Below are 12,316 nucleotides of genomic sequence, written 5' to 3' on the forward strand. Positions count from 1 at the left end.
TCCAATTTCAATAATCAAAACTTTAGAAACATGATTTTCTTCTCGCTATCTTAGCAAGCTGCAAGCTCTGATACCATTTCTATACACAGCGGCAAGTAGTACGAAGAAAGTGAAATCCAATGAGGTGAAATTCAAATCTTTGGATTCCATACTTTACAGTTAAAATCTCTTTTAGTGTAGAGTGATAATGGAGTTCTGAATCTTTGAATTTTTCGCTCTTATAACCACAGATTTGTCTGGTTCCATCTTTGACTTTTAAAAGGATTGCTGACCAGAACTGTTCACTAGCATCGGTCTGCAATATGTTTTTGCCATATGATGGAATCTTTAAAGTAGAAAGTGACTTTGCTTTTATCTTCAAAGCTTGTACTGCATTTGTCTGGATCTGACGCCACGTGAGTGGTTTTTTGTTGAGCATCTGTTTGAATGGATGTGTAAGCTGGGCAATATCTGGGAGAAATTTACTCATGTAATTGATTATGCCGAGAAATTGCTGGATTTGCTTTTTGAAAAGATTTTCATTAGGAAAATTTGCAAGTGACTGAGCAATATGAGATTGAGCAATGTATTGACCATCTTTAAGATGCATGCCTAAGAAATCAATTTCTGTAGCACCAATGATCATCTTTTTCTTTGAAAGCATTATCCTATACTGTTGAACAATACGCTGAAACTTATCCAATAATTGTGCATGAGAGATATCATCAGGAGAGAACAGTAAGATGTCATCAATATAAATCAAAATATTATCAATAATTAAAACAAATATCTTAGTCATGATTTTTTGAAACAATGAAAGAATAACTTTTAATCTAAAAAACATTACGATCCACTGAAAATAATGTTAAAGAATACAAGTTACCATTACACTTCCAATCCTCATCAACATGGAGCGTGCTTAGTACGCTCTTTAATTGACTCTCACAATCATCTTCATGCCCTAATGTTATTATCTACAATTTTAACATTAACTGCCTATACCCGGTAAATCCAAGCAAAAGCAACCGGCTATCCCCACACCACCTTCCTCCGCTTCTCACTAGGTAGGATTTACATCCCCACATATATATATATATATATATATATATATATATATATATATATATCACAATTCTCAAGCTCTTTTCCTCTCTACAAAATTAACATCAACAAAGAACGATAACATTGTTTCTTCTTTGTTTCTCTCCGAAGGCAAACAGGAAAAAAAATTAATGGAAAGAAAATTTTTTAATCATTGTAAAATTCCCTCTCTCAAACGCTTTTGCTACAATCACGAGAATAAAACAGAGTAGCTTGCTTAAAAACACTGATTTTTTGTTTTAATCTTTACAATTTAGGCAGTTTTAAGAAAATTACTTTCTGGTTTTTTTTTTTTTTCTTTTGTTTTGGAAATTGTTTCCATTAGCGTGCCTTTATCTGCAAGTAAAGTGAATTTACACAAAAAATTCTTTTTGGTGGTGATCTGTTGGAGAGGTGAGGACGAAAAGACTTTCTTCGTTTGGCGATTTTCTGTTTGGTTTTGAGATCTGCTCTGTGTTGGTTTAAACGACTGTGTTTTTTGTTGATTGTAGGATTTTCTGTATGGAGATAATCAAAGTTGAAAGCATGATTTGTTGGTGAAAATAAAGAAAAATAATAATAATAATAAAAAGGTTTTTGTTTCGTTTGGAGAAAGAGATGAAGCGGTCTAGAGATGAGGTTTACATCGGTGGCTCTCAACTTAAAAGACCGGTGGTTTCTTCTCGAGGAGAAGGGTAAAATCAAACTTTAGCTTCTTTTTATATTATTATTATTTTATTTTACATTTCGTGGTTTCATCATGAAAGTTAACAATGAGATTAAGTTTCTAATTACAGGTCAATTACTATCGCTGATTTTCTTTCTCTTGTTTAGTTTAGTGGATTTTATTAGTATTTTTGGTTGTTTAATTTTAGTTTATATTAGTTTTCTTATAATTGTAAATTATCTTTGCACCTTTGATGGAAAGATCTTTTTTTTTTTTTTTTTTGGGTTTAGGTTTCTGGTTTCCTAAAAATTATGGCTGCAAATTTCATTTTCTTTAAAAATGTTTGGAGATAGCAAAAATAGTAAATATTCTTTTTTTTTCTGGATGGACACGTTTCGACTTTTTCTTATGTGAAGTTTATGTATGGTTTTAAGATAAGGTTTTAATCGTGTGTGAAAAAAGGTTAGATGACCCAGGCTGCTGACCTACTTTTTCAGGGGATAGTGACATTTTTTTTTTCATTTCATATAAAATAATGTGTGATGATTTACTGGAAATATGCTTTAATCTCACGATGTGTTATGTTTTTGAATGATGAAGCTCTGGGCAACTGCAGATGGTGAGAGGGACAGGAACTGCACAGAAACTAACAACAAATGATGCACTGGCATATCTCAAGGCGGTTAAAGACATATTTCAAGAGAAAAGGGAGAAATACGATGACTTTCTTGAAGTAATGAAAGACTTCAAGGCTCAAAGGTCTGATCATTATGGTTTTTTTCTTTATCCTTTGGTAGTGTTTGTGTAAAGCAATTTCTGACTTGTGGTAATGTTATATCGAGTATAGAATTGACACTGCAGGTGTCATAGCAAGGGTGAAGGAATTATTTAAAGGGTATCAAAACCTAATTTTGGGTTTCAATACCTTTTTGCCTAAAGGATATGAGATCACCCTCCCACAAGGGGATGAACAACCTCCCCAAAAGAAGCCAGTGGAGTTTGAAGAAGCTATTAATTTTGTGAACAAGATTAAGGTAGAAATTTTGTGTCATATCTGAATTTTATGAGATACTTTTTTGCATGCAAAGTTTGTGATCTCATTGTTGGATTCTTGCAGACAAGGTTTCAAGGTGATGACCATGTCTATAAGTCATTTTTAGACATTTTGAACATGTATAGAAAAGAAAACAAGTGTATAACTGACGTTTACCAGGAGGTGTGTTGGGTTATATATTTCTTATTTTCTCTGTTTTCCCTCTTCGCATTTTAGTATGGATTTATCTACTGCCTAGGATGTTGGATTTTGATGATTAGAAACTACACTTCCTTATAGGTTGCTGCCCTTTTCCAAGACCACCCAGATCTGCTTTTTGAGTTCACTCATTTTCTGCCTGATACCTCGAAAACAGCCTCCAATCATTATGCTTCCTCTGGTAGAAACACTATACCCCGAGACAGGAGCTCTCCTATCCCTACAATGCCTGCAGTGCCTGCTGACAAGGTTTCTCTTAGCTTAATCCTTAACTCACTTTAGATCACATATCGAAAATATGGCTAACATTTGATTTTTGAGAATATCTGGCAGAAAGATAGGACTACAGCTTCGCATGCTGACCTTAGCATGGAATGCCCTGATTCAGATTACAATAGAGTTATAATGGGAGCAGAAAAAGAGCAAAGGAGGCGTGTTGAAAAGGAAAGGGACAAGAGAGAAGACAGAGATAAGAGAGACCGAGAACAGGATGACCAAGACTTTGAAAATGATGGCAACAGAGACTTCAACATACGGTTTCCACATAAACGGAGCGGAAAATCTGCTCGTAAGGGTGAAGACTCAGGTGTTGAACAGCACCAAGTTGGGGATGGCTCTGCATATGACGATAAAAATGCAAAGAAAAGTGAGTTTTCTGCTTCTCAGTTAAACATTTATGGGCATAGGTATCATTTTATCATCATATTAATTTAATATTTCTCTTGGAGGGGCTGCTATACACATTTAAAAATTTATTCTTCATTTAATTTCCTCATTTATCTGCTTATTATTCCTGGAAGTAGGGAAATACCATTTGTGCAAATAGCAATACTTTTCCTGAATGGATGTTTTCTTTTTGTGGCAACTCTCATCTGTATGATCGTCATGTAAAAATTGGATTGTTGTAAAGTTTTCAAAATTTTATTGTATGCCTTTTGATCTGCCTTGTCATGTTGCTTCTTTGACTTGGTTCCTTTCATATCAGGTCTGTATAATCAGGAGTTTGCTTTCTGTGATAAGGTGAAGGAGAAGTTACGAATTCCTGATCGTTATCAGGAATTCTTGAGGTGCCTTCATCTCTATAGCAATGAAGTAATCTCACGCACTGAATTGCAACCATTGGTATGGTTAATAGACGTCTTTAGTTTGTAGTTTATCTTACATATTTAAGTTGGAACACTTAAAGTTTTATTAAGTTTTTCAACTGAAAAAAGCTCAAGTTATTCCCAAATTTCAAAGGCAGCATTTTTTGAATTGACCTAAGCACTTTGCAGAGTTTCAACATCATAATATTTGTTACCCAAAAAATTCATTATTTAGTATCACTATTCTTTGATATAAGTCCTTGAGATATATATGAAAAGCTTTCAGTTAGAGAGATGACTGAAATTAAGCTAGTAACGTTTCGAAACCTTTCTTGTACTAGGTTAATGATTTGCTTGGAAGTTACCCAGATCTGATGGATGGGTTCAATAAATTTTTGATGCAATGTGAGAAGAATGGTATGTATTTTAGACAAAAGCTTTGAGTTTTCTGATATAAATTCCGCATTTTCAGTGTTGACTAATCAAATCCTATTACGCAGAGGGATTGCTTGGTGATTTTGTTAGTGAAAGTAAGTAAAACTATTTGTTTTTCCTCTTATCAACTTTAGTTAAGAGTTCCTTGTAGTTTATCACAAAGCAGAGATTAATATCAATTGTAGATTCATGTTGGCAAAACTAATGAAGCATCATAGTTGAACTGAACTTACCTCTACTTTTGGTGGAGTTTCAAAATATTGCATATAGAACCAAATTGAACTAATAACATTTAGTTCAAAGTTCTTAGCAAGTTATTATGCTTGCAGAGATCTTGCGGAATGGACTGTTACCTGGATCAGCTAAGATGGACAGGGATAGAGATCGAGATAGTGAAAAGGGTGATTGGATCAAAGATAGAGACTGTGAAACCCAAGACAGGGGTAGACTTGATAAAAGTTCCTTTGGCAATAAAGATTTAGGAAGTCATAGGATTTCTTTATTTTCCAGCAAGGATAAATACATGGGAAAACCCATTAATGAACTTGACCTTTCTAACTGTGAACGGTGCACTCCTAGTTATCGACTTCTTCCAAAGAATGTATGCAGTTTTTGCTTCTTGCTCATCCTTTTTATTGTGATCTGGAGGATATGTTGATGCTCTTATAAATTACTTTACTTGTTTAATACCTTGCAGTATCCGATACCTTCTGCAAGCCAGAGAACAGAGCTTGGCTCTGAAGTTCTCAATGATCATTGGGTTTCTGTTACTTCAGGGAGTGAAGATTACTCTTTCAAACACATGCGCAAAAACCAGTATGAAGAAAGCCTATTTCGGTGTGAAGATGACAGGTTGGATCTTCCCTTAGCTTGTGATTGCATTTTGCCCATGTTTTTCCATATTATACATGGTTGGTTGTTTTATTTCACTTTATGTCTATTTGGGTTTTTGCTTGTGTGTTATGGCATCACTTAAACTTTTATTGTAAAATTACCTTTTTTGTGGAGTTTTTATCCTCTCTGTGCTCATGGGTGTATGTACACAACTTCACAACCCTTTATGGCTTTGTTAACTATTTGGAATAAATTGTGTGTGTGAGCCTGCTCTTGCTTAACTTTACATCCCTTCATGTCACTATTGATTGCTTAAAATATATTTTAATATTTCACTTATAATTAGTTTGGTAATTATTAACTTTGTTCCTTGTTGTCAGGTTTGAACTGGATATGTTGTTAGAGTCTGTAAATGTAACAACCAAGCGAGTAGAAGAACTATTAGAAAAGATTAACAATAATACAATCAAAATAGACAGTCCAATTCATATCGAAGAGAACTTCACAGGTAATAAGCTGACTAACAAGGAATAAGATATTTGCATATGCATTGTATAGCAAACCCTTTCCTTCTTGACCTGATAGCTGTTCTCTTATGATTATCACTGCAGCTCTGAATCTTAGGTGCATTGAGCGTTTATACGGTGACCATGGACTTGATGTGATGAATGTATTAAGGAAGAATGCCAATCTTGCTTTACCAGTTATTTTAACCCGCTTGAAGCAGAAACAAGAGGAATGGGCTAGATGTCGTTCTGATTTTAATAAAGTTTGGGCTGAAATTTATGCTAAGAATTATCATAAATCGCTTGATCATCGAAGCTTCTATTTTAAGCAGCAGGACTCCAAGAACTTAAGCACAAAAGGTATCTTCTGCATTGTCCTTTTAATGGGGAAAAAAGATCTAGAGCTTGATTGTTGGATATATTGGTATCTAGGAGGATCACATTGACTATATATTTCATATGTTTACATGCAACAGGATTTTTATTTGTTTTAAGTAATCGTTTGAAATTTACCATGAATAGCAACAAAGAGTATTTTTGAAAACCTTTATTATCAGTGACTTCATGTTTCCTCCAATTCTTCATCCTCTGGGAAGTAACTTCGTGCATATTTGATCGATTTTATTTTTGAAACTACATGTACAGCATCTCTTTCTGTATTTTTTTAGTTGTTTGGTTCATTCAGGACAACTTTAGTATTTTTAAGATTCTATTATACTGGAAATGAATTTACAAATTGAAAATTGTTGTATATATTTGACTCTTAGTAATAATCCTAAATCTTGGTGGTTTAACTGAGTAATTAATTGTATAACACTTAGCTGCTTTGAATATTATCAGTTTTCATTGCACATTTTTCATATCTGTTACAGCACTATTGGCTGAGATCAAAGAAATCAGTGAGAAGAAGCACAAAGAAGATGACGTGCTTCTTGCTATTGCTGCTGGAAACAGACGACCTATTATTGCAAATTTGGAGTTTGAATACCCTGATCCCGAAATTCATGAAGATCTTTATCAGCTCATCAAATATTCCTGTGGAGAAATGTGTACAACTGAACAGTTGGATAAAGTAATGAAAATATGGACTACCTTCTTGGAACCTGTGCTTGGTGTTCCTTCTCGTCCTCAGGGGACTGAGGACACTAAAGATGTTGTTAAGGCTAAGAACAGCAATGTCAAAAATGGTACTGCTAGTGTTGATGAGAGTGAGGGGAGCCCTGGTGTTGCCACTGTTGCCATGAATTCCAAACATTTAAATCCTTCCAGAAATGGAGATGAAAGTATTGCACCTGAGCAATCAAGTTCTCATAGGTCTTGGTTGCTGAATGGAGATAATGGCATCCAACAAGATGGTTCTGCTGATACAAATCGTGTTGGTCATAAGAATGATTCCTCTTCTGATGCTCCTCAACAAGATAGAATGCAGTTTAATCCAGCTAATGGTGATGAAATATCAGGGGTCAGCAAACAAGCCAGTTCTACTGAACGATTAGTCAATTCGAATGCATCTCTTGTTGCTGGGGTGGAGCAAAGCAATGGAAAAACTAGTGTAGATAATACTTCAGGTTCGCTAAGGCCTCTAAAATAGTTTCATTTTTTATGTCATGCTAGTTATTCCTTTATTTTTCCTTTTTCTTAAAATGTTAACTAGAATGCTGAGATATATATTTGTTGCAAGGTCTTAGTGCTAATCCTTCCAGACCTGGTAACGCTGCTGTTGAGGGTGGACTTGAGTTAAAGTCGAGTAATGAAAATTTACCTTCATCAGAGGTATGGCAAAAGTCATTTGGCTATCAGTTTGAATACACCCTTGAGATTAGGAATAAATTATTTGCTTTGCGTTGCTATTGTTATCACTATTATGTTGCCAGTGGTTGATGCTCATTCTTGATATGGATACTGGAACAAGGCAAAATGCACTTTTAGTTGACCATTTAGATATGTAACCGATCTATAAGGTTTATCATTTTAGACTTTGTATGCCTAGATACTAATGACTCATCTCCTGCTATTTCTTTTTTGGTAATTTAATGGACTGGTAGAATTTCCTCATGAAGTGTCTAATATGTGACTTTGTGATGGTATCTTTGAAAAGTTTCGTCACTATAGAATTTGTACATAAAAGTAAAGCATTAGCCAGCGTATTTTCTGTGATTGGACAGCCTGGCTTGACTCAAGTCAGAAGGTTAGTAGGAATAAAATTATAAGTTTTGGATTTTGACAGTTATAATTCTACTGTTAAATGTGCTTGAAATTTATGCATACTGCAGGGTAGCAGTTGTTCTAGACCAATCTTATCTGGAAATGGGACGATGGAAGGCAATAAAAGTCACAGATATAATGAAGAATCTGTTGGACAACAAAAAGTTGAAAGGGAAGAAGGAGAGTTATCCCCAAATGGGGATTTTGAGGAAGACAATTTTGCCGATTATGGAGAAGCTGTTTTGGAGACTGCCCAAAAGGTGAAGGATGCTGCAGCGAACAGACAATACCAGAGACAAGGAGAGGAAGAAGTGTGCTGTGGAGAGGCTGCTGGAGAGAATGATGCTGATGCTGATGCTGATGATGATGACGAAGGTGAGGAAAGTGCTCAGAGGACATCAGAGGATAGTGAGAATGCTTCTGAGAATGGTGAGGTTTCTAGAAGCGATTCTGGTGAAGGTGAATCAAGGGAGGAACAAGTGGAAGATATAGACCATGACGAACATGATAATAAGGTGGAGAGTGAAGGTGAGGCTGAAGGGATTGCTGATGCCCATGATATGGAAGGAGATGGAACATTGTTACCATTTTCAGAACGTTTTCTACTAACTGTAAAGCCCCTTGCAAAGCATGTCCCTTCAGCATTACAAGAGAATGAGAAGGATTCACGGGTTTTTTATGGAAATGATTCATTTTATGTGCTTTTTAGGCTTCACCAAGTATGTATCATTGTATTGAAGTCGTAATAATTAAGTAACCTTAATGATATTTGTATGTTCATCAACCTAGTAATCCCTTACACAATTTCAACAGACATTGTACGAGAGAATACAATCAGCAAAGATTAATTCAACATCTGCAGATAGGAAATGGAGGGCGTCCAGTGATCCAACTCCTACTGATCTTTATGCCAGGTAATTTAGTTTAACTTATGGTGCTGCAGGCATTTTTAGAAAGTGGTCAGTACATGTGTAATTTCAGCTCTTTTATGATATAGGTTCATGAGTGCACTTTACAATTTACTTGATGGCTCTTCTGATAATACAAAATTTGAGGATGATTGCCGAGCTATCATTGGAACTCAGTCATATGTTCTATTCACGCTGGATAAGCTGATATATAAACTTGTCAAACAGGTAATATTAATTTCTTTTCCAAAGTTTCTTCCTTTCTTTCCCTCTGTTTCTGACTGCAATTTATTCATCTTTGTGGTGTTTGCCTCAGCTTCAAGCCATTGCAAGCGATGAAATGGACAATAAGCTTCTTCAACTATATGCATATGAGAAATCAAGAAAGGTTGGAAGATTCGTTGATGTTGTTTGTCATGAAAATGCCCGTGTTCTCCTCCATGACGAAAATATATATCGTATTGAATGTGTAAGTCTTACATTTTCTTTTCATTTTTCTTAGATTCATTGTTTATTTGATCTTTGATACAGAACTCTCACATGCACTCTGCATCTTATATTTCATTGACTGCAGTCGTCCACATCAACTTGTCTTTCCATTCAGCTTATGGACTATGGGCATGATAACCCTGAAGTGACAGCTGTTTCCATGGACCCTAATTTTGCAGTGTATTTGCACAATGACTTTCTATCGGTTGTTCCCGAGGAAAAAGAGAAGCCTCGGATTTTCTTGAAGCGGTACATTGACAATAGACAAAGTTGTTCAACATTTATTCTATGAAGTTATCATGACAACATATAAATGCGGTGTTTCCAGGAATATACGCAAATGTGTGAGTGGTGATGAGCTTTCTTCAGCATGCCAGGTGACAGGACTTAAAGTAGTTAATGGTTTGGAGTGCAAGGTTGCTTGCAATTCTTCCAAGGTATATCATATTAGTATAAATTCCTTCTCATTGTGATGAAAGTTATTGATGCCACAACGGTTGTATTTCTTGAGAATATATATACATATATATAATAAGTTAATGAGTGAAATTTGTACCTGGTAGGTCTCTTATGTTTTAGATACGGAAGATTATTTGTTTCAAGTGAGACAGCAGCCAGCCTCTATTCAGAATGGCCCATGCAATAACCGGGCAACAGTTTCAAATGGTGATTCAATTAGACTACGAAGGCAACAGCGATTTCAGAGATTGCTACTGGCATATACTTTAATGGCTTAAGTAGATATGGTAAGTCTAAATCCGTGGCATAAGTAGTTAATAGTATTGAAATCCATTCTTTTTTTCCAATTTAAATTATCCCAAGGTGAAAAAATGACACATGCTCTGACATAATTTTTGCTTCAGATTTCTTTGTTTTGTTAGTTGGGTTTTGCATGCATTACATACACAGTCAGGCGCTGGGATGAAAGAGTAGACAGCTGCCACAGCCCTTTTTGAAATCATGGTTCAATGTAGTATCATATATTTTCTATCTCACCAACCAAATAAGAAATATCGAGTAAAAGGGATTGAGGTTAAAATTTAATTGTAGTTATATCTTGTAAGTTGATGGTATTTCCGAATTTGAGCCATGCTCATTTACATAGAGGTAATATTCATTTCTGCTGTAATACCTCAGATCATATTGTTCAAAATCCGTTCAACCATAATTTTTCTTACTCATCTTTTGGGCTCCCACTGCTTCTGCTTCTCTTATTACCGATAGTTTTACACCTATAAACGGAGTATTTTTTTTTTCTTTTGTTCTGCCGCTGCATCATATCTCTTAATAAAAATTTCAATCAGAAGTTTGGCAAATTAGTTTCTATTTTTCTCTCTGAAGATATTGTTTGAGACATCTCAAGGATAAATTATAGATGTATAACAAAAAATAGGGGCTTCAATTCGTATCATCATATTATTGATTTCATTGTTTACCGTCCTAATTCCTATTATATATGTGCTTTTTTTTTTTTATTGGAGAAAGGCTAAATATAAAAAATTAGACCTGGTAAGTCTGGCTGAACGTGTGGATAATTCAGGTGTGACTCTGTTGGCTAAAACAACCAGATCAAATTAATCAAAAAACGATATTTCCAATTATCCATTCAAAGATGGCTGTAGTAGGCCATGCCCAAATTGGAAAGTGGTCCTTTCGCCGAAAAACCAGTTTCATTTAAAAAAAAGAAAAACCAATTTAATTTGCATTTTTAACCGGATCAAGGTGTCATCTAATTTTCGTTTGTTTTTAATTTAATCCTCTTCTAGTAACACATTTTTCACCCACATTTAAAATTTGTCTCGTAATACTCCTTAAAAAAGTGCATTTTTATCAATTATTTTGTTCCTAATAGTTTTACTACTAAAAGTGTAGAATACTAAACGACTAGCATTCACTTGAGAAACATGAAAATATTGATCTTTTCAAAAATGCAATTAGGAATCTCTTTGGTTGTGTTTTTATCTTGACAATTAATGAGACTTTGATACGCAAAGGATGTGCTCCACAGGTCACACAATTTTGTTGATGTAGGCGTGTAGCCTATTCCAAACTTGAGATTACATCACATCAAGTGATACACAACATATCGTTACCCGTTGAACAAAAATACCTAATTTATAGGTTATTGCAAAAGAATTTCATCCAATGAGCTCGTCTAGGGTTGATAGTCTGAAAACATTTTGTGGTAAAAAAAGCATAGTAATTTTTTTTCCTTATTAGAAGTCTTTAAACAGACAATCAGGAGTAATTCGAATATTTGTATTGACATGACCTGACACGTTTAGTGTCACATCAATTCGACCATATCATTATTATCCTCTATTGATCCCTTATCTTTCATCTATAAATATAAACATCCAGGCATCATCAAAGCAAGTTCCATCTAGTCCCAACTCTTTATTTTTCTCTCCTTTTGGTCTTTCTTATTCTAACTTGTGCATCAGAGTATAAACGCAAGAAATACCCCATACCTTTACGTCTAATTGCTCTCTTCTAGTCTTTCATTCTTTCAGGAATACTCTCACGTTGAAACTCAGCACAAATATTTGGCATGCTAGGTAGGGGCTCTTTTTTATTCATTAGCTGAGCGTGGAGCAATGCCACTTAAGAAGAAAACTTTGAAGGAAGGAAAGATACCCATCATGGCTAGACTGAAAACACACAACAACCAACACTCGGACTAACCTATCCCAGAATAAGTTGGTCTGACCATAAAACAATTTCAGGTCTTGACCAAGCAAATAAAAGCCCTTAAATAGATGTTACAGCCTATAAGCCCACCACAGGCTTTGAAAGTGCTCGACTTAGTAAGCTTTGGCTGACAAGCTGCAAAAAGACAGCCTAGTTACAAAGAGATAGAAGCTTTTTCGGCATCC

At 35.1% G+C, this 12,316-nt stretch overlaps 1 protein-coding gene across 2 annotated transcripts; it reads left to right on the forward strand.

Annotated features, from left to right (window-relative positions):
* Positions 1-1,100: 1,100 nt before the first annotated feature.
* LOC111288221 (paired amphipathic helix protein Sin3-like 4) lies at positions 1,101-10,621 on the forward strand. 2 transcript variants are annotated; one of them, XM_022879012.2, is made up of 24 exons: positions 1,101-1,473; positions 1,572-1,754; positions 2,327-2,485; positions 2,574-2,760; positions 2,844-2,942; positions 3,060-3,227; positions 3,312-3,624; positions 3,964-4,100; positions 4,405-4,480; positions 4,564-4,593; positions 4,828-5,099; positions 5,196-5,350; positions 5,713-5,840; positions 5,944-6,198; positions 6,711-7,406; positions 7,520-7,611; positions 8,112-8,762; positions 8,857-8,957; positions 9,041-9,179; positions 9,268-9,420; positions 9,526-9,689; positions 9,769-9,877; positions 10,004-10,186; positions 10,304-10,621. In XM_022879012.2, exons 2-23 carry the CDS (start codon positions 1,678-1,680, stop codon positions 10,175-10,177), a joined length of 4,335 nt encoding a protein of 1,444 aa, XP_022734747.2. In that variant the 5' UTR covers positions 1,101-1,473; positions 1,572-1,677; the 3' UTR covers positions 10,178-10,186; positions 10,304-10,621. The 2 variants fall into 2 exon arrangements, with proteins under 2 accessions (XP_022734747.2, XP_022734751.2); XM_022879016.2 differs by lacking the exons at positions 1,101-1,473; positions 1,572-1,754 and having other exon boundaries at positions 3,367-3,624.
* Positions 10,622-12,316: the final 1,695 nt, after the last annotated feature.

This window comes from Durio zibethinus, chromosome 4 (genome assembly GCF_047325235.1).
Source record: "Durio zibethinus cultivar Kanyao isolate XHJ-2024 chromosome 4, ASM4732523v1, whole genome shotgun sequence".
NCBI classification, from domain to species: domain Eukaryota; kingdom Viridiplantae; phylum Streptophyta; class Magnoliopsida; order Malvales; family Malvaceae; genus Durio; species Durio zibethinus.

Bases quoted from the DNA above. Each gene is read 5' to 3' on its own strand.
- LOC111288221 (XM_022879012.2), top strand. From the start codon at position 1,678: ATGAAGCGGTCTAGAGATGAGGTTTACATCGGTGGCTCTCAACTTAAA. The intron at 4,594-4,827 runs GTAAGTAAAACT...TTATGCTTGCAG, and splicing joins TGGTGATTTTGTTAGTGAAA to AGATCTTGCGGAATGGACTG. The intron at 9,180-9,267 runs GTAATATTAATT...TGTTTGCCTCAG, and splicing joins TATATAAACTTGTCAAACAG to CTTCAAGCCATTGCAAGCGA.